The sequence below is a fragment of the Mustela lutreola genome, chromosome 8, assembly GCF_030435805.1.
Source record: "Mustela lutreola isolate mMusLut2 chromosome 8, mMusLut2.pri, whole genome shotgun sequence".
In the NCBI taxonomy this organism is placed as follows: Eukaryota; Metazoa; Chordata; class Mammalia; order Carnivora; family Mustelidae; genus Mustela; species Mustela lutreola.
This window is the reverse complement of record NC_081297.1, coordinates 17,158,114-17,185,245: the sequence shown is the minus strand read 5'-3', so window position 1 is coordinate 17,185,245 and position 27,132 is coordinate 17,158,114. Positions and strand designations below refer to the sequence as shown.

General features: G+C 47.7%; 1 protein-coding gene across 16 annotated transcripts in view; it reads left to right on the top strand.

Annotated features, from left to right (window-relative positions):
* KIAA1217 (KIAA1217 ortholog) overlaps nt 1-27,132 on the top strand; it is a 289,219-nt gene that overhangs the window by 137,484 nt on the left and 124,603 nt on the right. For 8 of the 16 annotated variants that reach the window (XM_059183915.1, XM_059183921.1, XM_059183928.1 and 5 more), the window contains one exon: nt 14,388-14,586. In XM_059183915.1, coding sequence (XP_059039898.1) covers nt 14,388-14,586 — 199 coding nt within the window. Of the gene's footprint in view, nt 1-600; nt 682-12,079; nt 12,125-14,387; nt 14,587-27,132 lie in introns of all 16 variants that reach the window. The other 8 variants (XM_059183912.1, XM_059183911.1, XM_059183910.1 and 5 more) reach the window with 2 other exon arrangements.

The following is a 27,132-nucleotide window of genomic DNA, read 5'->3' as shown; positions in this document are numbered from 1 at the left end:
GGTCACCCAGGTTTCAATGACAGAATTAGTTCCCTCAGTCATAATCCTGACCTTCCATTCCTTTAAGTATTCACACCGGGTCTAATCATGCGAGTCTTGTCATCCTGTGTGGCAGAGGACAGGCGCAGAGCCCAGTGCTCGTGAGCCAGTCGTCGTCGAGAAGCCTGGTGGCCAGTGCCAATCAAGATGGCGGGATGGGCCTCCCCACCCAACTGCCCTCAGACTAAGGAAGGCATTTCAGTCTGGTTCAGCAGGCTCCCGTAGCTCCCCTGCAGCCTTGGGACAACCTCAGGACAGTGGGCCCAAGCGACACATTCTCAAACGACAAGGTGAATTTAGATACGACGATGGCAAGATATTGTAGGGAAGACTCATTCCCAGTCAAGGCTTGCTTTCAGCATTTCAACATTTCTTCCTAAAATAGAAGGATGGGACTGTCACCATTTTCTCCTTGGTTGAGCGGGACAGGGGTTAACTGTGATACATTTTCCTCATGAACGAATCGATGGTCCATGTTGGTCAACCTCCTCTTTTTCTCTTCATGTTTTCACCCTTTTTCGTGTCTATCTTTTTTCTCTCTCTTTTTCTCCTGTCATGCAGGCTTTGCAGTGCATGCTGATCTCTCTTCAGGCAGAACTTGACATTCAAAGGTACTTGATGAAAATTGAATCAGCTCAGCGAGTTAGTACTCCCACCTTTTCTTTCTCTGCATCGAGTTGTACCTCACCTCCTGCCTTTTTATTCCTTTGCGTGTGGCATTCTAATCAGCATCCGCCACTAAACTTGGTCGGCTGTCCTTTCCCGCGCTCCCCCAAGGCCTGACTTAAACCCATCAAAGCCAGCCAAATGCTTGCTGCATTCTGAAACACACGTGTGTGTGTGTGTGTGTGTGTGTGTGTGTGTGTGTGTTTTAATTATGAGAGTTAATATTCAAGTGAACACTAATTGCATGCGTGCTTCCAAATATTTCATTTATTTTCCCCAAATTGAGCTGTGGAATTGGCAGCGATGAAGGGTAAGTCAGAGATCATAGTATAGTCTCCCTCGGGACCCCCTTCTCCCCAGCTTGCTTGAGGCACAGTAGTCATGGCGGTCGGACAGGAGCTGTGTCCTTCGGATTACCTCAGAGCCCTACAGCTCTTCCTTCCCTCAGCTCCAGGGACGTCCCGTGTGGGGTCCAGACCATTCTGCGGAAGTGCGTCTTCACAATATAAATGAGAGGAACAGACCCACTCAGTGGTACACAGAACCCAGTGTGTGCCAACCACTATTCCAAGTGCTTTACAAGTACCGACTTCTCACAGCAGCCCAGGGGGTAGGCATGCAAGTGGGGAAACCAAGGCACAGAGAAGTTAAATTACTTGCCCAGGGCCACATCGTTCTAATAAGTAACAGAGTTGGGATTTGGCCCCAGGCAGTCTGGGCCCAGAGCTGGCTTTTGACCTATTATTTACCCACAGTCCTCTTGTCCTCTAGGTCATAAGGGGTCCGTTTAGAACTAGAAAGGGTGGGGAGCGATTCCAGTGCTTAGACACCTGGCTCGGCAGTGGACACTGGGCCACCTGACCCTCTGGCACATCGCCACCTACCTCCTCTCTCCTCCCCACCCGCTGCCAAACGTGGCCTATTTCTTTCTCGTCTCCTGAGCAGACACAGGTCTGAGGTGTTTGCTCCTTGCTGTGAGGCCTTCAACACACGGCGCTTTAGGAAGCCTGCGCCAGGCTGGCCTTTGTTCAGAAGTGACCTTCCTCCCATTCCGTCAGCCTGCAGTGACCACACTGATTTCATTGCCTTTCCCTTGTTTTTTTTCTTTTAAAGATTTTATTTATTTATTTGACAGAGAAATGGGGTGTGGGGGAGGGGGACATAAGCAGGGGGAGGGGCAGAGACAGAGGGAGAAGCAGGTTTCCAGCTGAGCAGAGAGCCTGGTGTGGGCCTCCATCCCAAGACCCCGGGATCCTGACCTGAGCCGAAGGTAGACCCTTAACTGAGCCAGCCAGGAGCCCCCGTTTTCACGTTTCTGTAATTCCTCTAATTCATCGAAGGCAGAGGTAGCTTGGTTCTTTGCTTGCATGCGTGTTGTGTGTTAGGGGTGCAGGCGGGGAGGAGAAGGCTGAGTGGGCTCCTCTCTGCAGCTTTCTCTGCGACCATTTTTAACAGCCTTTCTATTTTCAGAACAAAGATTTGACTTCCCGATGTGGGCGTCTCTATCATAAACCGTGCAGAGTTTGGGGTCCGCCTCACTATTCTTAAAACAAATTGTTAGCACCAACTTTTTTTTTTTTTTTTTTTGGCTGTATCAGCCAATAATGGGATATATGAGAATTTTGTTCAAGGGTTCTTTTTTCAAGCATTTATACCCATGACAATGGCAGTAGTGTATTTTGGAGGACTGAGATAGAATAAGGTCGAAAATTGATGTTCTTCCTCTCTGGTAAAGGAGTCCCACTCCACCTCTGAGGATGTCACATTCTCCATTTGGAAACCGGAAGTCACCATTTACCCACATCAGGCAGGGTGGACACCGAAAAAGGTTGGTCATAGTCTCTCCTCTCACGCGGGGCCCCACAAGCTAAGGGACCCCCCCACCCCCCGCAGGACCTCAGGGAGCCCAGCCATCTAGAGCCACCCTCATTTTTGGTTGACAGATTGCTGTGTCTTATTTTTCATTGACCCCCCTCACCACAAGCACATCAAGTAGATATTCTGATTAGTTTGGAGAAGTGCGAGCACACGTTCAGAGAACCTTCACATGGGGTCACTGCCCGCGCATAGCAGGGTTGGGGTCTACGAAGATTCTGTAAGAATAGTGTAATAAAAAGGAAAGAGGTCTCATTCTAAATCTTGGCTTCCGTCCGTCTTCCGTCCGTCTTCCCAAACCCTGATGTGCTCTCCTAGGGCAGCTCTAGAGGAAAAAAGAGACACAGCCTGAAGCTAGACCTTTCACAGGTCTTTTTTCGTTTGAAAAGCATTCCTGGGCCATTGGGAGAGCAGCTGGTGGTGGTGGTGATGTTGGTGATGGTGGGGAGTGTGTGTGTGTGTGTGTGTGCGTGCGCACACGCCGCTGCGCGCACCTGTGGATGTGAGTTGGAAAGTATCAGCAAAGCCTCTTTTCAGAATGTCTCAGGAGGGCCCGGCCACAAGCATTTGGAGGCATGGAGGCCTTGGGCACCCCAGTGTCCCTGCTGGCCCAGCTCCCTCCCTGGGGCCTTCCTCACTGGGTGTTGGGGGGGGAAGGAGGGGGTACCTTCAGATCTCCCAGGACAGAACAGGAGAGGGGCCTCGGCTAGCAGGGAAGGCCTCTTCGGTTTCATAACCACACAGCTCAGCTGTAGGGGCCCCACTACGGCCTGGGCGTGGGCATGAACTTACAGATGGCTTTGTTAGGAGGCCTTCTCTGGGGTCTGCTTAGCCCTCGGTGTTGTGCTGGTTGTCTTGCAATTTCAAAGCCTGCTAGCAGGCTCCTTTCCTTTCATCACCATAATAACAGCAGTCCTGACTTGGACACCTTTTATCCTGAAGCCTTTTAAGCGCATTCCTGGCTCTCTGAATTGTAAAGGCATCTGGCTTCTCCCAGTGAGGACAGCAGGAGCCCCAGCCTGCAAAAATTACTTGTTTCTACAGCACACCTTCCTGATGCAAAATAAAGCAGAAAAGAGAGAGAGACTGAGTGATTGATTCAAGGCAGCTTGATAAAGAGACCTCTACCTTGGGTGGATAAACTAAAAATCCGAAGGCAAAACCTCAGAGGAGGAGGAGACAAAATTTAGGAGTACAACAAGATAGGACTGTCTTGAACGTTAAATTTACGGTCAGCCTTTCTGCTGTATGCGACATTTTGTATATGTTCTGCAACCTTCTCATTATGGCACAAAGTACTTATTACTCCTTCAGGAGGTGAAATTATTTTCCTTGTTCGAAATTGTAGAAGTACCGTTGTTTTGCTCATGGCTTCAGAGGGGGTGTCCATCTGCGGAAGAGACGGGGCCCACGGGGAAACCGCAGCGTTCTCCGGTCGGCCTTCTACTCTGTATCCACTGGGTCAGGAGGAAAGCAGGACACTGGATAAGAATGGCAGGAGTGTGTGTCTGAAAGGGGTGGGGGGCTGAGCTAACGAGATCCAGATTTGGAACTTGCTGATGGTGTAACTTTCTATCCCCGCGGAAGAATGTTGAAGACAGAGGGAGGCCAGCCTGGCCTTATCTTCTTTGAAAAGCCCTGGTCTCTTTCTGGCTTTGGAGGGAGAAGAGCCAGTTCAAGGCGTTGCTTCAGAAAGTGAGTCTGGGTCATACTCCAGGTAGGACACCTGGAGGGCAGGTGGCCGGTCGGCCTCCAATCCGGCAAGTGGAAAAGGCTGCCCCGCCCCCCCACCTACCTGCGCTGACCTGGCAAGGGGCTCACGGCCCATCTGGAAGGTAACTGGTTTTAGCTGCTCCTCTAGGCACAAATGACTTAAAGGAAAAAAATGAGAAACGGATCATCTCCATACCGTGAAGGGGCTGAAATGTAGAAAATATCCAAGAGACTGTAAAGTATGGCTAAAACTTCAGATTTACCTGGAGTCACATTTTAATCAGAGCTTTAAAGTTAAGTTATGGTAATGGTGTCAGAATGACAGATATGGGGGCGGGGGGGGGGGAGGAGAAGAGCTACAGATGTGAGAATCTTGTCTCCTTAAAAGGTAAAGCCCATTATCTGCATGTCCAGAATGTAATGGATGGCTTTGGCTCTTCTTCCTTAGCTGTAATCTTTTTTGGAAGTGGAAGTCCACGCAGTTCTGGATTCCTGCACAGTTTGGCATGGCATGAAAATGAAAATGCATCTTCATACCCCTGCCCTGTCTCCCCTGCCCCCGCCCCATGAGTTCCTGTTCTTCTTTCCGAGGCCATCTAGAAGGATGAGTCCTTCTACCTGGCATCTCATTATACAGAAGGAATATGCTTGCGAGGACAGGAATGAGCTGCAGAATCTTCGGGTCACCATAGACAAGCATCTTTCCGGATTCTAAATGTTTTGTGAGCTAGTCTTCCCTGCCTCTGATCAGCTCTTTAAAACTACGCTTATTCAGTCATTGATCTGCAAAAGCGGGCCATTCTCATTTTGGAGAAAGAAAGAGGAAATTATGTTACTCAGGATACTACCATATAAAGAAATCCGGTGCTGATATCTGAGTGTATTGCTTCCATTTCTCAAGTTATATGTAAAATAAATAAATAAATAAATAAATATCCTTTAAAAAGCCCAGATTATGACGGCGTGATACTCCATGGTCTGGTTCCATGGTAATTTGTTAGCGCACCTTCGTGTGACTCTAGGCTTATTTATTCTGTATTTCAGATGTCATCTCTACAGATTTGCTCCCCGACCCACTAGTGCAGGAAGTATCACCTCTCTAATTTTTGCAAATCAGATTAATCTGGCTTGGCTTCAGCAATTATTGAGAAATTGATTCTTGTCACTTTGGGGTCATAAATCCTAAGGACAGCATTTAGTCCCATAAAACTGGGTAAGGTTTCTGAGTCTCCGGGGACACGGTTTAATGGCCTTCCAGCAGTCCGTGTGCGGTGGGCTCATGGGGGTGTCTGGCAAGCGTCCTAAGCTTGGGCACTGGTTTCAGCCGCTTTAGCGTGCCACACATCTATCCTGCCTGGTGGGGCCACTCCTTATAACCGAAATCCAGGTCTCCATGATTTGAGGAATACCACGGCCATGACCACCACCACTGATGGCAAAACTAGCATCCTCTAGGGTGCCTGGGTGGCTCAGTGGGTTAAGCCTCTGCCTTCAGCTCAGGTCATGATTTTTGGGGTCCTGGGATCGAGCTCTCTGCTCAGCAGGGAGCCTGCTTCCTCATCTCTCTCGGCCTGCCTCTCTGCATACTTGTGATCTCTATCTGTCAAATAAATAAAAATCTTAAAAACAAACAAACAAACTATCATCCCCTAGCTGGCCCTCCAAATCATTCACCCCCTTTTTCCTGCCCAGTTAGCAATCTTCCTCTGCTCTGCAGGGCGGGAGGACCCTCCCATATTTATTTTCCACATATCCTTACCTCCTAAACTTAATCTAGGACCTGGTGGCCTCTGTAGCATGAAGACACTGTTAACAGACCTCCCCCGGGATGACCTGAGAACAGAGGCTTGGCAATTGTTTCAGGGAATAGGGGTTAGGAGTAGATGTTCCATATTTATTTTTGTTGCTGACAACGATGAGGACATGATAAATTAATATCTCAAAAGAGTCATCCACCACAGAAACAGCTTGAAAGCGAGTATCTATGTAGTGGGGTGCTTCTTTACATAACGAGGAGGCATCCTTTCTGCACTAGATGCCTTCGTCATTTGTTTCTTGGGATCTGGAGAAGGTGCTTTGCGAGGTGAGAGGGAGTTAGCGGAGGGGTTCCGCGCGGCTCGCGGAGGGGTTCCGCGTGGCTCGCAGGGGTTCCGCGCGGCTCGCAGGGGTTCCACGCGGCTCGCAGGGGTTCCGCGTGGCTCACAGGGCGCAGTGACATGCCTGTGGCCGGATCTAGCTGGGGAGGCAGCGGGCAGTGACTACTTGGCTTCGCAGCCTTTTCATCTTTCTGATCTGATAATGAAGTAACACACCCAGGGAAGGAAAATGTGGAAACAAAAAACACAGTTGTACTTTGCTCCACTGCTGAATCGTCTGATTTTCCTCCAGACCAAACAGTTTTCTGTTTTCACAGGTGAAAATCATGAAGAATGTCTGGGTACTCTTTTGGTGGAAAGAGGGAGGAAGGGGCTGAAATCCTACCCTTGAAGAAACAGGGTATAAACTGAGTTTATCAAGGGGAACTCATCAAAATAAATCCCGGAGAAAATGCTTCCCCCCCTCCCCGATGTCCAAGCTGAGGAAGGGAAATACTGATTTTTCAGAGCTAAACTTAAGACATGGGGAAACTTCTGAGAATCTCAGGTATGCACAGTTGGAAGTCGGCCTTAAAGTGGGGTTTGGGCAGATCTGTCTTTCCAGTTGTAAGGCCCAGGAGTTCTTGATTAGAAGCAACGCTGGTGTGTGTCTGCACACTTTTGCCTGGGACACAGATACGCACTCAGCAGTCCATTGTGTGTCTTTGTACTCACATCAGGACCGTGTACTGCTTGCACTCAAGATTTTTATTAAAAATAGAAACTGACTTCTCATCTAAGTCTTTAATACCATTGTTATTAAACCAAGCATTTCGTTCTCATGTTTGTGTACTAGTGCTCACATCCACCTGGCCTGTTCTAGAATCGTGGCTGTCCTCTGTCTATTCCCCCGGCTGGCCATCAGTACAAAATGGACCCTGAGGAGAGAGCGGCTTGGGTTTTGCTTCTCTGGCCGCAGAAGTGATGGGAAGGAACCAAGGAGCTTTGCAGAGCCCAGGGCCTGCTGCTGCTGAAACGCACCTGGCTGTGGGCCCTTGGCTCGGCGGAGAGTGACAGGTGGGCAGGAGAGTGAGGACGTGGGCAGGAGGAAGTCAGATACGCCCAGGAGAGCTCTTGTCATTCTCCCATCGCCAGGCCCAAACCCCGCAGAGGCCTTAGACTTTGGAAACAAGGAGGGACGCCTGGCCCGCTCAGTCAGTGCAGTCTGCGACTCTTAATTTCAGGGTCGTGGGTTCAAATCCCACGTTGGACACAGATATTACTTAAATGAAAGAAAAGAAAACAACTTGGAAACAAGAGGAGGCAAAGAATGGAGGCAGGGGACTGCACTGTGGTTTCTAGAAAGGGCTCTCAGCAAAGGAGACACTTCAGCCTTACTTAGCGACGATTCTTAATTCTCCTGAGGCCACTGTGGAGGCCGGATGGTGGAGTAAACAGAAGTTGGGGATGATCCCTGGCTGTTAACTTCTAATATTTTGCTCCTTGAGTCTTTCACAAGAGTACCGAAGGACTAGAAAGTTCTCTTCAGTTGAAGGCAGAATTTGAACTCAGTTTGAGTCGAAAGCTTCCTGAGTACAAGAAATGGGACCAAAATGTCTGAATGTCGTGATTAAACTAACCGTGTCAGTTAACGAGTACGGTTAATCCTTGAACAACGCAGGCGTTGGGGGCGCCGACCCCCCTCACAGCCGCAAATGCATGTGTAACTTTGACTCCCCCAGAACCTAACCACTGAGAGCCCACTATTGACTGGAAGCCTTGCCGATAACATAAGCAGTTGACTAACACATATTCTGTGTGTTACATGTGTTACATACTTTATTCTTAAGATACAGAAAGCTGGAGAAAAGAAAATGTTATTAAGGAAATCAGAAGGACAAGAAAATACACTTACAGCCCTGTACTATATTTATCAAAGAACTCCCGGTGTAAGTGGGTCTGCCTTTGGCTCAGGTCATGATCCCGGGGTCCTGGGATCAAGCCCCGCATCAGGCTCCTTGCTCAGCCCGGAGAGCCTGGTTCTTCCTCTCCCTGCTGCTCCCCCTGCTTGTGTCCTCTGTCGCTCTCACACACACAAATAAGTAAATTAAAATCTTTAAGAAAAAAAAAGTCAACTGTATTAGGATAATGAGTCACCCCAAGTACATTTGCATGTGAGAAACGTCCTATCTCCGAATTCTCTGTGGAAATTGAGCATTAATTAGAATGATGCAAAACTTCAGTAAGGCAATGTTGAGTTTTGTTTTCAAAAGATAACGGAATTTGAAGTGAAGTGTCTAGCCCAAGTAACCAGACACTTCACGGTTCCTGACGACTAACACATTACGTAGAGCTATGTTTGCAGGCTTCGTTTTTTTGGACCTCAGCATTTCAATTTTGACTTTAAGGGGTCCGAAAAATGGGAGTGGAAACCCACCACGAGTACCTGTAGCTTAAACTTCCTTTTCCCTTTGGCTTTGATCTCCAAATAAAGCAACATTGTGAAGAATGAGAGTAAATTTGATCTCCTAGCACAGCATAATGCTTGTGGTGAACATTTCAGCAAATATTTGTTCATGATGATAAAATGCAAGTATGGCAGTCTTCTAAAAAATTAATGCTGGCCAACTGTGTTGCATGCGCTTGAGGATGTTAAGTGTAGAAACCTCAATCCTCGTGCTATAGCGAAGCTGCGTATTTCTGTCCAGCAAGTGCAGTAGGGTAAATAATTTGAAAGAAATAATAAACGAAATTCTTCTGGGTGATGTGGTTTTTTTCTTCCTTTGTGTGGTGTGTATGTGGAAGTTATGAAATCTTAATCCTTTGTCCTTAGACGCCCAGTTCAGTGACTTTACCACTTTACTAAACGACCAGCTAGTTCAACCTCTCTGGTCTTACAGACGAGAAACTAGGACTCGGGGAGACTCTGAGTTTCCCACCTTTCGGTAGAAGCTTAACTAGAGCCAGCATCTCCAGACTCCCTGTTAAATGTCTTTAGCACTGACTGTCAGCTCTGGAATCCTCCAGACTTGGTCCTGGTCCCTTCACTCGCTAGAATTTCGGGCAGGTTGCTTAAACGGTTTGTGTTCTCGGTGGTGACCAGGGTCATGAGTGGCGGTGAGGTGTAAATGAGAAGCCCTTAGGTCAGTCACGGTATGGCAGGCATCGGTTCATTCCTTCTGGCTCATTCTCCCCTCATCCCTCCACTAGGAAGAGAACCTTCCTGGAGGACCAGTCTGCCCTTGGTGCAGATGGAGCCAAGGGGAGACGTGCATGAGGCCTGTTACCCCAGCATCTCTTGGAGATAGAAAGCCCTCTTGGAAGAAGGGACGACTAGAAAGGGTGAGGGGAGTTCAGATGGTTTGGTTTACACAAACCATTCCTTGCGGTGCAGAACCCCAAAGGAATTCCTGTTTGGATTTGAAGGTTTGGAGGTCGCCTGGAGATTTGGGGAAAACATCTAGAAAGTTGCAATGGAAGCAGAGGGAGATGGATTGGTTTCCTGGGTCCCCATGAAGCACAGAAGGGAAATCCAGCCTTCCAAACCCTTGAGTACCGTTCCTGTGGCTCATGTAGAATTTCCACCATTCACGGCTCCACATTTCTTCCCCGTGAGGGTCAGCTCTCCGCTCCAGCAGCTTGGGGCAAAGGCTCCAAATGCCACAGACTGTGCCTGACGGAGAAAAGGCTTCGCCTGAGCCAAAATGAGAATAGCTCCCAATGTAAATACTTTTTTATTAGGCCAAACCTGAGATTATGTGAGTATCCTGCTCCCCCTCTTTTGTTAATTAAAATAATCTCCTTTCCTACATAATCATACCATACACAGTAAAAATTTCAGTAGAGAGGACATATTTGGGTGCCCTCAACTTCGTGAAAAACCATCGTAGTAACCCTACAGCATAACCTCCCTCATAATTTTTTAAAGAGAGTTTCATCTATGAAATGCATGTATTATCATGCTAATATTTTAAATGTGGCTATGTCTTAACTGCCCAAGGCTGGGAGCTGTTAGAATTGGTCTATTTCCGTGATAGCTTGCTTACAAGGCACAAAGTCATCTCGAACCAGTTTAAGAACAAAAATGGAATTAATTGGAAGGAATTAATGGGAAAGCCCCCCCCGCCCCCAGCATGCTGAAATCAGGACCCGGGGTGCCCAGTGGCCCAGATAGCTGCTCTCCACCCTTTGGGTCATGGGGATCTCTGATCTCTGTTTTCCTGAACAGATCTACCTCTTCCTCTGTATTCTCTGTTTCCTGTTCCCTGTCCCTATCAGCCACGACTTCCTATGACCTCACATGAAATCGCTTCTCTGTCCCAGGTCTCCATTTCTTGGGGAGAGACTATAACGGGTCTGGTCAAGATCAGGTGTGGCTACTGCTTGGTCCAGTCAGCTGTGACTGAGCTGGACGTGGGTGACAGCACTTACCTGCGCAAACCAATATATGCTTGAGAGTGAAAGGGGGTTTCTCCGGAGAATGACCCTAGGACGACAGGTGCAAAAGCAGGAGTGTCCCCAGGTAGCTGCCCTGTATGCCCCCTCCCCCCACCTCCGTCATATAGGACATGGGTCTTCGGGAGCTTATCCAAGTGGGCAGGGAGGAATGAATGCCCCAGAGGAGGAGGACATCATTTGGGGGCGGAACTCTTTCAAAGATGGCTGAGCGTCAAGTCAGATAAAAGTAACGCTTTTTCACATATTTGGTATTACTGAAGAGGGTAGCAGGAGGCAAAAGCCTGCCCCGAGGTCGCCTTCTAGAAAGAGACCGCTCGCTCAGTACTTTGCTGCTTTGAACCATGAATCTGTGGGCTCAGCTGAGAGAGAGACGGGGGAGAAATGTCCCTTGAGAGGCCAGCAGATGTCCCACTTTCTCCTCCTGGGTGACCCCCAGGGCATAGAGACCTGAGAACACGGGTGTGTGACTTGGCTCAGTTCACGCATGTTCTCCCCCTCCCTGCCCCCCACCCTATCCGCCCTCCGGTGCCAGCAGCCCTGCCCCCAGACCCCTTCTGCAGACACCCTGCCACACCTCTTAGCTCCTCTCGTCCAGCTATTAATGAATATGTTATCCTTGGCCCCAAAATATGCCTTCAGTGCCTTAGGAGCTCAAGAACCCCGTGCAGCACTTCTAACCCCAGGGGCCTAGCGCGGTGCTGAGCGCAGAGTCCCTGTTCCAAATGCCTTTTGCCTTTTGCCATAACAGCAAATCCCAGGGTAGCCGACATTCATTAGTATCAGCAATTTCCATTGTCTCCTCTGCACTATATGTTGTCTGTGCAGCGAGAGCTGGCATCAGGGGAGGGGACCCTGTGAGGAGACTGCGAATCCGCAATGACAGTTTGCAGGGGGAAAGTGAATGACACAGAAAAAGAGAGGGGGAATTTATATTTGGAACTAAGTGGCTGTGTACAGGAAGTTTAAAAAAAAAAAAAAAGATTAGCCCTTACAACTCTATTTTTATACATATTACCACCACGGTGACCCTGAACGAGAAACAGAAATTTGATTCTGACTCTCTTCAAGGATTATTGCCTTTTGCAATGGAAAATGACAAGTCATCAAATGTTTCCTCTCTGCCGTGGGCTGCGGAGATGACCAAAACGGCAGAGGCCAGGAACGTGGTCCTGTTGCTTAAAGTAATATTATCTCCTGACTATTTTGCTAAACTGAGTGCGTCGTCTTTTTCTTTTTTTTTTTTTTTAAATCAGAATGAAGACATCTTCCCTGGATATTCTGCCGAGCATAACATGCAGGTACCTTCTTCATTGAGGACCCTGTGACTTTATCTAGATCTCCGTGGGCTAGCCAGGGGATGGAAGGATTTTTCTAGTCAAGGAATATGCTCGCTGAGTGCCAAAGCCAGATCCCAGTCTTTATTCCAGAAGCGGACTTAATGGAACATAAATCTGGGAATCAACCACTTTTTTGGGGGCTGGCACAGAAAAATTAACTCAAGGAGACAATTTAACTGTTAATGGGTGTCCTCTCTGGCAGGTAATCTGAGCTGAGCGTTTGCTCTGAAACACTCAGGTCGGTGCTCTCCGTGACAGCTCACACTTCAGGGAGTGCACGGATCTGTGCGCTGACCACCTTTTTCTGGTTTTCCTCCGTGGGAAGGCCCCGAGCGGCGTAGCCAGGAGCAGCAGTGTAGGTGATGCGATAATCCCCCTGCCAAAACGGGTCTCCTTGTTTAGCAAGAGAGGGGGGAAAGAAGCTCATCATTCTGCCGTTAGTAGGGTTCCTGGCTGTATCAGGCTACATATTTTTCAGTGTGCCTTGTTCTAGAAATCATTAAGAATTTCGAGACAGGGGCGCCTGGGTGGCTCGGTTGGTGAAGCGTCCAGATCTTGATTTCGGGTCAGGTCATCATTTCAGGGTCATGAGATCGAGCCCTGCATCAGGTTCCATGGGAGCCTGCTTAAATTCTCCCTTCTCTCTCTCTCTCTCTGTCTCTGTCTCTCTGTCTCCCTCCTTCCTGTCTCAGAACATGCCCCTCCAAATCCTCGTACTCTTGCTCTCTCTCTCAAAAATAAATAAATGAATGAGTAAATAAATAAATAAAATTCAAGACAGCCACAGTGGAGCACGGGCATAGGTTGCACACCCGAGAAGCTGCTCCTGCCTTGAAAATTAATTGGTGCTTAGTTTCAAAATGCACTGGCCTCCTTAGGAAGGCTTAAAGGAAATGAAGGAATGCAAACAAACGGAAAATCCGGCTGCTGTGGACTGCCTGTAGCCCAGCACCGACCCCTCAGCGCCTTTGGCATCTTAGGAATAGAAAACTCACCTGCCTGATTCATTGCAATCAGTCTGCCCTCCAGAAGGCGCCCAGGATCCGGTAATGCCTGTCCCGGTGGGCATCGCGAGAGGGGAGAGCTGAGATAATGGGTTCCTTTGGCCTAATTCCCGACTTCTGCACTCAAGGACCCCACCCCCACTAGTCAGAGTTAACACTGTCTCAGTGCACCTTTACTTTGTCTTCTGTGTTGGTCCCCTGAGTAGACTGTGAACACCAGGAGGGCAAGGCTATGCCGCTTATTGCATGATTTTGGCCCCAGGACCTAGCACAACGCCTGGATCATAGTGGTACTCAGTCCGTGTCTGTTGGAAGGATCAGTGGATGTACCTCACGGTTCCTACCATACACTTCATTACCCACTGATCTGTGTTATTTTGTGCCCTAGAGTAATTGCACCCATCAGTTCTGAAACGCTTTGACATCAGGCAACCTGTTGTCTGTTCTTCTCCGTCTCCCACACTGTTCCACCCCTGGTCCGTGTTCAAGGAATGTCCTTGACGAATAGATCATGAGCATTTTACACAGGAAATTTCCTGCCGTCACAGCATAGATAACTTAAGAATTCAGTTACGTGCCATGTGTGCATAAGTTACTCTAGATGCTTCCTGCTGATTGGCGAGGTAGGTAATAACGAAAGCTAGACATCATCTGACCTACAGGATTTCTGGCTCAGAGGAAGATATCCAACTGTGATAGAAATGTCTCCTTCACAATCTTAGTTTTACTGATTTTGGAAACAGTCTTGATGGAAGACTTGGAAGGACCAGTTGTGTTCAGTTTTCTGTGGTGTGAGTCCTTATCCATTTAAGTTTACATAAATGTGCACAATCCCGTCTGTTGTCATAACCACCATTAAAATGTGTGGGGCCAAAGGAATTGATTTGCCATCATTCTTTCCTGTGATGTGGCTTGTCTGCATCTGCTTGTTCAAGCTGGAATTTGTACTGTAGATGTTCAGTGATAAGAATCTCATTGGAGTACTCCCGGACAACATGGGTTGGTGGGTTGGTTGGTTGGTTGGTTGGTTTTTTTCCAGTAACTTCCACAACTGATACTTTGCCCACTGGATCTTCGGTTTCCTGTGTCCAGTCCTTCTATCAGATTTTCCCCCTGCCATATTGTTTGCCCAGCTCTGCGGAACTTGATGGCATTGAAAATATTTTCAGCGTAATTCAGAGTCATTTATTTTTCTCTTTTCTTTCACATGCTTTTTGCAGACAAGAAGTCCCAAGCTGTCTCATAGTCCCCAACCTCCCAATTTGGGCGACCCGGTCGAGCATTTATCAGAGACGTCTGGTGATTCTTTGGAAGCCATGTCTGAAGGAGAAGCTCCAAGTCCCTTCTCCAGAGGCAGCCGAACTCGAGCGAGCCTACCAGTGGTGAGGTCAACCAACCAGACAAAAGAAAGATCTCTGGGTAAGCTCAGAGGGTAGTTTTTGATGCCCGTTTTTACTGCGCATGTGTCTTTTTATACTTCTGAACCCATGGCCCAGCATCCAAATGTTTGTTAGATCTTGTTTGTGCGAACACAAGTCCTGAGAAACTTGACTGAATAAACATTGAGCTGAAGAAACAATAAGTCCAAACTGTCTCTGGGGCCGGGCCTCGTGCCTGCTGAAGAAACAATAAGTCCAAACTGTCTTTCGGGCTGGGCCCGCACGCCTGTTAGTGAAAACCATAAACACAGGGCTCTTCCCACCACCCACGGAAGGACAGAGGTCTTGGTGTGCAATTTGCTACAGCTTTTCCTTTCAACAAGCTTTTAAAGAAAGCAGAAGGATTCTGTTGTTCTGTCTTCACCACTTACCATTTGCTTTTTTTTTTTTTTTAATGTTGGAAATTCAGTTTCTGAGTCGCTTTGCTTTTTTTTTAAAAAAAATGTTTGGGCCCTTTAACAAAATGTACAGACAATAAGGATTTAGACCTCTCTGCTGATTTCATAAGCTCAACCTGCTGTTTCAAGGTTCCAGACCAGTACTTGTTTTTGTAGATTGATGGGATCACGGGGTAGGAGGGAACAGGAACAGGATCAACCCACAAAACGCTTCGGGGTCTGGCCTCTGTACAAGACAGTGCGAAGACGCCACGCGAAACCAAGCAAAAGTCTTGCTTGAAGGGCAAAAGAGCAGTGAACGCTTTGGGGGAAGAAGGCTGATTTTGATTTTGTTCCCTTGGTTGCAGATGACAAGAAGACTGGTTGCAAACATTCTCTTCACTGGCCTTAAGGAAAGGGAAAAAAAAACAAAAAACAAACAAACAAAAACAAAACAAAACTATTATTATTTGTATTATCGGTATGACAGTTTCACATTAAGTTTTATATAGATCCTTCTAGGTTAATAATCCAGGGTCCTCATTTTACAAATGAGAGAAGAAAACCGCAGAGGAATCTGCTTTTTCTTTTCCTTTCTTGTTTTTTGGGTTTGGGGGGTTGTTTTTGTTTTTATTTTGGGGGGGTCACATAGTTCGATGGCAGAAGCGGGCCTCCAGTTTCTCTTCGTCTCCTGCCCAACTGAAGGAGTGGGACACACAGGGGTGGGATACACCCGAGGAACATCCTGGGCCAGGACAGGGTCAAGAGGACACAGGCTTCCACACCAGCCCCAGGTTGGGGCGTCGCATCTGGGTTCCAGAGCTCTGTGCTCTCTTTGCCCCACTCAGCTTGTGGAGCAGGAGCCAGCCCTGGAGCGGAATGTGTCCTTTGTGCTCTGCAGGAAATGAGGGAGCTTTGGGTCCCTGGAAAGATAGCCTGTGCTTTGCAAAATAAAATGAAGATAAGAATGAATGCCCAGGTGCCTCCCTCCGTACCTGAGTTACCTGGGGAATGCCGAGCCTGAGATAATGGTTCTTTTGTCCTGCCGGGCAGGAGTTTCCTCCTGCAGCCAGACGCTGCGGCGGGCAGCCCAGGTAGATCCTGGCAGCGTTCTGGAAGCAGCCTGGGGCACAGAGGCTGCCGGCGCCGGTGGCAGCCTTGGCCTCGAAATTGCTGAGAGTGGCTGGTGTTTTCTCACCAAGCGGCTGCCTGCGCTTCTGCAAAGCTCTCGAGTTTTACTGAGTACAGCCAGGTGTGCAAGTTCTGGGGCGCTCAGGGTCACTGCAGATTTAAAAGGGTATCCGAGGTGCTTATTCTTCTAGCTCCGCGACGCACTTTTTGGCCTGTGATTTTTGCAACTCTTGGGTAGAAAGGAAGGAAGGCGGTGAGCAGAGAGGGGGTGGGGGAATGAGAAGTTTGCCCCCAGGCCGGAGGATCCCAGGTTGGAGAAAGGGGGCTTGGGGCGGGACCAGTGGGGTTGGCGCTGCCCTTGACCGCCTCTTTGTGGCCAGTTTGGGAACGTCCTCCTAGCTGCACCTGGCCTTGTGGCGTAATTCAGTTGAGCCGGGATGGGAAATAAACAGGAAAGTGTGAGCCAGGGAGAGTCTAAACACGGTCTCCCTGCCAGGGGCCTTGCTCTGCTTTGTGTTCCGGAAAATCCTGAACGTGCGTGTGTTTATTTAATACGCACAGGCGGGCCCTGGGGAAGGGCAGGCTCCCCAGAGAGCCCAGAACCTGGAACGGTGGGTGTCCCCCAGCAGGTGGTGGCCGAGGAGCACAGCTATGAGACTGCCTGCCCCAGAGGCCACAGATGGGGGTACTGAGCCGCGATCTCCGGCAGACCCATTGTCACTGCCATTTGGAAGCCCCGCATAACGTTTGGGATCTGGATACTGTCACTTTACAGTCCTCTGCAGAATTTTAAGATCTGCCCCGAAGCTCTGTTGATCCTGTCCTTTTATTTAAAACTCTCATAGTTTGTTCATGATGGATTTTTGGCATTAATTCTGCGTTTTAAAAATCTCACCTGAAAATACTGTTTGGCTTGATGACTCACTTTTGAGAGGCCCTTTCGGTTTTGCCCCTGACTGGGGGCTCCTCTCTTCCTCATGCCAGTGGCTGTCCCCTGTGTCACCCCAGGAGCAGCACAGGCGTCTGTAGGGTCTGCAGCCTCAGAGGCCGGAGTGAGGTTGAGCTTCTGCACAGGCATGAGGAGCCTCGGCTCAGGCAGCACCGGGAGGAGGCCTGGACACCGGGACAGTGGGGCCAGGACCGCCCAGCATCCTGAAACCACTCCGCTCCCAGGTGGGGAGGAAACCTGCTCTCACTTCAGGCAGCCTGTGCCTGGAGATAAACCTGCCTGCTTAATCACGTTTCCACCTGACTAATTCCTCCTTTCTATTACTTTAGCATATTTAGGGGGTGTGAGGAGCCCGGGAAGGCTGGGCATGGTGCGTGTCGCATGTCACAGAGGCTTTCAGAAGACATGGAGGAGAGAGAAGGCTGTGGGGGTGGGGGGCACAAGGCGTTCGTTGTTCAGCACAGAGAAGTTAGACATCATTGGTGTCTGTGTTACACTGTCTCTGCATGCAGGATGTGAGCTGCCGGAGGGGACTCTGGGACCACAGGTTTGGCCAAATGACAGCAAAACCCACAAGTCCTTTCCTATGCCCAGGGCAAAGGTAGCCACTCTTGGAGATTTACAAAGCAGAAAAGCAAAGAGAGAAATGCGCTCGGAGTCTCTGACTCCTCACATAGCCAGGTCCCAACGATGTGCCGCTCGGTATGTCCACTCCTGCCATGGTGGCTTCCCCGCCCACGCGACCCATCCAGAGCCCAGAAGAAATCTTTCTCGGTGGAACCGATACTGCTTCTCTTTCCCTCTCGCTTCAGAAAAGAGAAAGTGAGAGGAAGTCTGCAAAATAAAGTCAAAACCGCTTTGCAGTCGAGTTTGGTTTTAGAAATCATTTCCGTGGGGGGAAAAAAAAATGTCCCCCTGATATTAGGTCTGGGTCTTAATGATGGAGTTGTTTGCTTTTCATCATGGCCATCTTCGAAATGCCTGTCTGGAACCCGACCAGGAGCAGGGGCTGGGGTCTGGCTGCTCCACAGTTGGCTTTGGGGAAAGGGTAGCCACAAGATGTTCCCGCCCTTCTGTGTGCCCTCAGGAATTTGAAAATAAAACTCCTGTGAAAACAAGAACAGCAGTAGCAACTTCCTCCTAGCTGCCGCCAGATGCCTTTGTTGACTGGATTCTCAACACTTCACTTTGGGAAAGAGACCTCCCAGACCAGCCCGGCCGCCAGAGGTGGTGCCATCTCTGTAACAGATTGCCTCCGAAGGACTCAGCCCTGACAAACGAGAATGATTTTAAATGGCTCGGGAGGATTTTAGACTAATTGAGGGAGAATTTTCTCGGTGCCTGTGAATGACGGAGCATCTCCCTGTCTGTTCTTTTATTCCAGAATGGTAACAGTGAGGGTGATCATTCTCTGAGAATGATTTGGGGGGAGGGGCCGAAAGTTCATGCTTGCTAGGATCTCCCCTTCTGTGCACAAGACTGAGGAGGAGGTTCTAGCAAAGGATTGAGGAAACCACCCCCCATCTACAAAGTGGAAAAGCCAGGAAGGATTGGGGCCGAGACGCTAAGACTCACATTTGGGTACTCGATGATTTGAGCATGAAGGCTTAGCCCTTGGATAATTAAAAGAGAAATAAATTTCAGACAAATGGAAAGAAACATTGCTCTACAGGATAAGTGCAACATTTATGAAATGTGTTTTCCTAAGTGCCAGGAGCGATTGAAATGTCATATAAAAGCAGAAATTTACAGAAGAGAGTTTTGTAGCAAGTCAAGAGGTTTGGGGCACATTCCTGATCTTTTTAGGGTGCGACCCCAGAAGAGTATTGTCTCTAGCATGGAACTAAGTGGACAGGCATGGGTGGGTCTGGTGACTGACTGGCATTGCCCACTATGACCTTCTAGTGAGCCTTCCTTCACTTCCGGGGCTGGAATGCAGAGTCGTTCTAGAATATCAAATACTCTGGGTTCCAAAAGTAGGAACCAAGGCATTTGCGGAGGCTTTTGGATTTGTCATTTGTCGTTGTCCCAGGGTGTAGTCACGGAAGCTAGCATTGAGAGTCAAAGGGCAAGGCACCCATTTTTCTGGTGCGGTGGGGAGGGGGGCGCGGGCACAAATGGGGCCTGAGTCTCTGACCCTAGGAGTAGCTTCCTGCTCATGAGAGCAAGGCTTTGGAGTCATGGGTGGGGGAGGGGGCAGGGGGGAGGGGTGGAGGGTGGCGGCTGGGCAGGAAGCTTCTTCCTTGTCAAACTGGTTCTTTGGTGTCCCAGTTCTGTGGTCAAAAGTCAGCCCAATGATCCTGCAAGCTGTTTAGTAAATCCGTTTTTGCTTAAATTAGCCCGAGTCGGTTCAGGCCCTGCAGCTGAAGCCTGCCTGATTCAGAGGAACTGATTTCCTATATTTGTTGAAAATGTAGTTAGTTCCACCTGTTCTGTGTGTTTCAAGAAAATACAAACACTGGTGGGTGCAAACCCGTGACTTCTAGAGACTTGACAGTGAACTGGAGAAGGACCTGGAGATCCGGTTTTTCGACTGTGTTTCTTAGAACTTTACCGTTCTGTGGAGTTTTCTCACAAAATGCTGCTTTTATATAGGATTTTATTTGAAAATGGGCTATGCTAAATTCACACACGCACAGTAAAAGCGTTAAATAGACCGGGGGGCCTGGGGGGAGGGAAAAAAGGAAGGAAGGATGAAGAAATTTCCTTTATACAACAGAAGTCCTTGAGTACCTTAATTTGGCTAGAGTGAGTCAGAAGGATTGCCTCTTAGTTTGTTTGCACTCCAGGTAATGAAGGTCACGAAAGGTAGCTTTTTGTAAACCAATCAGTCTTGAAGCTAAGGGGGAAAAATGGGTTTGGGGCTGGGAATTAGCCACTGAAAGGACTATTCTAGAAATCCTCTGGTATAGTGAAGCATGGTTTTGCGATGCAAGTAACCACTCTAAATTTTCCTTTATAAGCTTGGGTTTTCATAGATGAGGTTTTCTGAAAGAAGGGAGTGCACTTATCCAAGTTTTAAAACCTCTTGGCTCTCATTTCACCCATGAGAAAGAATGTTCCTGTAAAAGACCACTGTGTAGATTCATGGTTTGTTTGTGCTTATTTTATTTATTTATTTTAAAATTTTTATTTATTTATTTAACAGAGAGAGAGAGAGCACAAGCAGGGGGAGGGACAGGGAGAGGGAGAAACAGGCTCCCTGCTGAGCAGGGAACCCTCCCAGCCCCCTCCCCACATGACCTAAGCCAAAGGCAGATGCTTAATCGACTGAGACATCCAGGAGCCCCTTTATTTTATTCTTGTAAAAAGAGTTTTTAAATTTATTTGAGAGAGAGCACACGTAAGCATGGGGGAGGGGCAGAGGGAGAAGCAGAGGCCCCGCAGAGCAAGGAGCCCGACACGGGATTCGATACCAGGACCCCAAGATCATGACCTGAGCTAGAGCCAAAGTCAGATGCTTAACCAACTGAGCCACCCAGGTGTCTCTTGTGCTTATTTTAAAAAAATAAAGTTCATCAGATATCTTTCAGAATCTCTCGCTACTGGGTTGAAACCCTATAATAGATTTCTCAGATTTCAAAGAAAGCCTTGTAGTAAGATAGCTGAGGAGCATTTTAGTAGGATACCTGAGGAGCTCTGGGCCTTTATCTCCTCAATATCTTGAGGGTACTTTGCAGACAGGATGCAGGTAAAATCCAAAATTGAAAAACCTTTGGTACCAAGAAAAACATCAACAGAGGTGAACAGAAGATGGGATTGCTTCTCAGGGTCAGAGTTCCGTGCCCCCCACCACCTACCCCCCCCCACGGCCCCCAGCCTGGGCCACCGCTACCATGACTCTATAGGGTCTGTGGTTGGTTAGATCGTGACAATGAGGTATCCCGAGGAAGACTCGGGATCTGCTGTTTCCCTACCCCCTGTACAGTTGGGTGATGCTAAACCTGGATTTTTGCAGGTCACCTCCTTGTAAGGTAACATAAAATATTTCAGTACTGCAGGTAGAGCTATGCGGTTTGATACCTCGAAAGGTACCTTAAATTTCCAAAGCAATTTTAGGAGCTCAAGCTACCAGTAAGCGGGTATGAAATCTCACCTCCTTTCTGTCTCAGCTGTGATACCCCAGCCTAACCCAGACACCTAGACGATGTTTTTGCTTTCTTTTCCAATGTAAAAAATAATCTTATTCAAAAAAGAAGCCTTTGTCAAGTTTCATAAGGCAACAGGAGAAAGTAAGGCAAGCTTTATCTGTTATTTATACCTCTCTACATCCAAAATAGATTTGATTTGGCTCATTCAGAGACAATGAAAGTATATAAGAACCATTAAAACAAGAATTAACACAAGTAGCAGTTGGGCACAATATGTGTGCCAGAAAAATTAAGATGGGGATAATTGCCATAATTGCAGCCAAGACAAAAAAGAAGATAAAAGGGGAAATGTAATGAGTCAAATCGATTCCATTATTGAAAAAGAGGTTTATACCAGCTCACGAAAAGGAAGAGTCTAAGGCGTTACCGCCCGAGAACTCCTGCATCTTAATGTTACTGACAACATATCATGTAATAGACAGTTGTATTTAATAAGTTGTTTTACGAATTGTTGTTTTCCTTTTTTCTTTTTTTTTTTTAATATTTTTAATTTATTCATTTGAGAGGCAGAGATCACAAGTAGGCAGAGAGGCCAGCAGAGAGAGAGAGGGGAAAGCAGGCTCCTCGCTGAGCAGAGAGCCAGATGTGGGGCTCGATCCCAGGACCCTGGGATCATGACCTGAGCCGAAGGCAGAGGCTGAACCTACTGAGCCACCCAGGTGCCCCCGAATTGTTGTTTTTCTATTTTTTAGTTGTTTTTCTATTATTTTTTTTTTTAAGATTTTATTTATTTGTCAGAGAGAGAGAGAACAAACGCAGGCAGAGAGAGAAGGAGAAGCAGGCTTCCCACTGAGCAAGGAGCCGGATGCGGGACTCGATCCCAGGACTCTGGGATCATGACCTGAGCTGAAGGCAGTGGCTTAACCAAATGAGCCACCCAGGTGTTCCAGGAGAAGATTTTTCATATAGCGACACCTTTACATAAAAATTCAAAATCCCAGGACCCAGTATGAAGCCATGTTGTTAGAAGACACATTTTCTTGGACTCTGTAGGTTTCTGGTGATCTAGTGTAATACACAGAGAGAGTTGATACAGTCTTTTTTTTTTTTTTTTTAAGATTTTATTTATTTATTTGACAGAGATCACAAGTAGACAGAGAGAAAGAGGGAAGCAGGCCCGCTGCTGAGCAGAGAGCCTGATGTGGGGCTTTGCCGCGGCCAGCGTGACAAATAGACCAGGAAAATGTGAGGGTTAAGAGGATGGTGAAAAGAAATTAAGAGACAAAGAGATGGGGGCAGGAGGGACACTGAGGAGGATGTCCAACTGTGCCGATTTTATTCCACATCTCACAATCATTTATAAGGCAGACCAGAATAGGAAGAGTAAAATACATCATTACCTAGTCAGATGATCACAAGTTTCTATAACAAGTTTACATTAACTACAAGCAAACCTCGTGATGCCAGTATTTTCGGCAAAAGCCATTAGCAAGACAGTCAACCAGAGAGTGGGTTATGGGAGGTACAGAAACAACAAGGACCAGCTAAGAACTCATGACCCCTGACCACATTGTTCCCTTCTGTAGGGGGAGTGTGTGGGAAGTCAACGTACACGAGCGTGCGCGACACATAGCACAGACCCTTTTCTCAGTGTTACTCAATTTTCCCGTCCTTAACCTTGTCAAGGTGTCCAGACTTTGAAGGAGACACAAGTCAGGGCCTGGTTTGATCCTTGACTCCAACCATGCCGTGGCCTCCAGCAGGGCTTGATCCCAGGACCCTGAGATCATGACCTGAGCCAAAGGCAGAGGCTTTGAGCCACTGAGCCACCCAGGTGCCCCTGATACAGTCTTGATAGTTGACCTGGCTCTTAGGTGATTGGCTGGCTGACTACTCATTATCTTGTCAGGGTGGGTAACTGCAGGCAGAAAGGAAAATTTGAGGGGCACGTCATTGTTGAAGGCTTGAATGACCAACAAGACTTAGAGAAGGAATCTCTCCCATCACTCCATGGAGACAAAATTCCAGATTTTTAATGTGTCCTAATAATATGAGCTGTTACTCCGTACTCTCTCCAGGAATGTGTTTGGGTGTATCTGGATTCAGACGATGTATTCTGATGTGCTTTGCTATGGTTTGGTTGGAATAAGAGATGAGATGTTCAGAGATGTTGCCTGAATGACGTTTGGGAGGAAAGATTCAGTTAATCCGTCTCTTTTGTTTTCCTTTGCCATGAACTCGATGTAAAAGTCTGATGACTCTGTCTTGCTGTTTTTTGGTAAATGCAAGATTCATGGCACACTTGAAGGTTTCTTGCCAAGTTCATTGTTCTTTAAAAGCTGTCTTTAAAATATAACCCTTTATATTCTTCTAATTCTATAAGAATTCCCACACATTTTTTTGCACCAGCCTTTAAAGAATACTCTATGAAATATGAAAATAATATTAAGATGCAAACCAGCTTTCTGTCATAGACCCAAGTAAGTAGACCTCCATGCTTGGTGCTGTCATTCTCTCAATGGCCTCCAGAGGGCTGCCCACTGACATCTGGAAGCAGATTTTTGGCAGCTTCTATTTCAGGTAGAGCATAAGAACATAGGAAGGTACCTGTTCTGCACAGCTACGAGGTAGACCTATGTCTCCTTGGGTGAAGGAGCTAGTGAATTCCCGTCCAGATTTATCAAGTTAGCTCTGGGATATGGGAATTGCAGCTAAATAGCCTTGACGTCTGGAGATGATGTTCTGTGTGGACCACCAGGACTCACTCTCCATCCAGAAGTTGCTTTGGAGAATGACAGCCAGCCCAGCAAGCCCTGAGGCACCACTACGATGACGATGACCTCTAGCTTCTCGTTAATCTGAACCGTTTTCCCAGGGGGTATTGTTGGCCGAATCGTTCCCTTCCCCCCCTGTATAAGAAGAGGAGGTAAGTGCACAGACATAGAGGAAGACCTTGCAAAGGCACAGGGAGAAGGCGCCATCTGCGAATCAAGGAGAGAAGTCTCAGAAGGTAACAGCTCTGGCAAGACCTTGATCTCAGACTTCAGCCTCCAGAACTGTGAGAAAATAAACTTGTGTGGTGAAGCCGCCCCCCTCAGTCTGTGGGACTTTGTGATGATCACCTAGCAGCTCATACAGGGGCTGAGGACACCCTTCTCGTTCCTACTTTTTTTTTCATTTGAGGGGATGGTCAGCCTTATGGCAGTTACCAGAGACCTTAAGTGTTTCTTCAAGACAGTACAATAAGGTTTGTTAGGTTTCTTGTTTAGTTTAGTTTCGTTTTATTTTAGCCTCTTCAACCTTTGCACAGTGCATTGACTTGGTTTCTCAGCATCGTAAGGAGAAATTGAAAAACCTTTGTTACCAATTCAACTTCTGTTACTGCTTTTCTGTTTGGCGTCTCCCGAACCCCATCCTCCAGTTTAGGAAATGAAAGTCGTTTGACATCCAACTGATTTAACTATATCCCATCAAGAAAAGCTCCTGAGATTGAGTTCTTGAAAATTTGGTGAATGTCATTAAAAATGGTGTTCCCACTAACTTTTCACTGTCAGAATTTTTCTAAGGTGTTAATTGGCTTTCAGCATCTCTGGCTCCATGTCTTCCCGATAATATTAACTCTAAACCTGATGGAAATAAATCTTTCCTTTTATTCCCCCCGCCACGAGTTTTGCTCACTTCCCAGGGTTTTTTTTTTTTCCCTCCATTTATGTATTTATGCATTTATTAAGAATCTATTCCGTTTGTGGCACTGTGAAAGGTGCCATGGTGAGTTATTTAGAAAATACATGAAATCTGGTTCTTGTATTTGAAGAAATTTCAGTATAACTAAAGACACATGGTAGCCATGTAAGGACTTTAAAATCTGCATAAATCAGAGTGCACACAGGAAACTGTACACACGCCGGCCATGTTGCCTCCTGGCAGTCCCAGCGGTCCAGCCTCTCTCCTTAGGGACTCTGCCCATGCTACTTTCTCTGCCTGGATCCAGTTCCTCAGTCCTAGCACCCCCACATCATGACTGCTCCCCACTCCGCTCAGACCTCTGCTCAAATGGCACTCTTCAGAGAGCACCCCCCCGCCCCCGCCAAGTAAGATAGCACTCTCCTGCCCTCCGATCTTTCTCAGCGTATCCTGCTACATTCTTTCTCATGACACTTTTCACTAAGGACGCTGGCTCTCCAACATGAGCAGTGACCTTGTGAAAGCACCCATTTCTGGCTCTACTACTTGGGTTTCTGATTCAGTGGCTCTAGCACAGGACCCCCAGATTTGCAGCCCTAAGTAAGTCTCCAGGGGCTACTGCTGCTGCTGCTGTCGATCACTGAATGAGGGTCATGGGATGCCCGAGGAGAGGTGGAAAGCATCTAGACAGCATAGTGCCACCTGAGAGCATTATTTTCTTTTAAGTAGGCTCCACACCCAGCATGAAAGCCCAATATGGGGCTTGAACTCACGACCCTGAGATCAACACCTGAGCTGAGATCAAGAGTTGGCCACTGAACCAGCTGAAGCCACCCAGGAACCCCACATGAAGGCATTTTAATCAGTCCTCAATAAAGGATGGAAAGTAGTGGGGCGCCTGGGTGGCTCAGTGGGTTAAGCCGCTGCCTTCGGCTCAGGTCATGATCTCAGAGTCCTGGGATCGAGTCCCGCAACGGGCTCTCTGCTCAGCGGAGAGCCTGCTTCCCTCTCTCTCGCTGCCTGCCTCTCCATCTACTTGTGATTTCTCTCTGTCAAATAAATAAATAAAATCTTAAAAAAAAAAAAGGATGGAAAGTAGTTATTATATTTTGTTGGGAAAATACAGAGGCTTGATGCGTCTGGCCTGGATAACGTCCTTAAACTAGAATATTTAATCCCAGCACACTTTCCTGGGGAAGTGAGTTCCTTTGAACAGATGCTTTATGCTTTGGTTCAGCAGTTGGGTTGGTTTTGCATGATTCTGGAGTCACGTGCTCTCCTGTGCTTCCATTTGCCTTCCTAAGAAAAGACGAGTAACATAAGAGCCTTTTGTAAAAGCGTTCAGTGTAACAAATATGTACTAAGTACCTACAGGGCTCACGTGCTATGTTAGGTAGGAAGACAGAAAATCATTCTTTTAACAAATCCTTACTGAGTTCCTACTAAGGCAGTCTTGGGCGCAATCAACGAACGGAACAGTCGTAAGCCTCTGATCTTCTGGAGCTTTTGTTCTGTTGGGGAGGCAGATGGTAAGCAATTAAAATTTGTAGTAGATGGTGTAAGTGCCACGGAGAAAAATAAAATGGGGGCCTGGGTACAAGGAGCACCGAAGAGGTCAAGGTATGAGGCTGCCTTTTAAAGCATGGACAGGGAGGCAAACACTGAGCAAATGGCCTTTGAGCCATGACCTGGAGTGTGTGAGGATGTCAGCCTCGCAGACATCCAGGGGAGGAGAGTTCCAGGCAGAGGGAACAGCCAGTGCGCAGACTCTGAGCGAGAGCATGTCTGGAGCCTTCACAAAACAGCAAGGAGACCACTGTGGTTGGAGTTGCAGAGTAACAGAGGAATAGGAAATGAGGTCAGAAAGGCGGTGGGGACTGGATGACATGAGCCTTTTACAGCAGTCAGGATTGGGCCATGCTGGCCACATCAGAATGGAAACAGTCATATTGCAGAATTAGGATCAGTGACCTCTCTTCAGTAGGAAAGATTGGATTCTGGCTCCTGGGTTTGGAACAGACTAAAGGGGGCATGGGCAGAGATGGGAGACCAGTTAGAAGTCTTGCAACAATCTAGGGAGATGAAGCTGTTGGCAGAGGACGTGGTGAGAAGAATTGGCATTCTGCAGGTGTTTGGAAATTAGAATGAGGTGGCTTCCTGCCATCCAAGAGTTTGCATTTAATAGAGGTGGCATACGGATGAGAAACCATGAACGCACATGCCATCAGCGTAGCTACAGCGTGCTTGGCATTGACCTTGTGCCAACCAGCACTTACTCTAGGCCAGGCCATGTC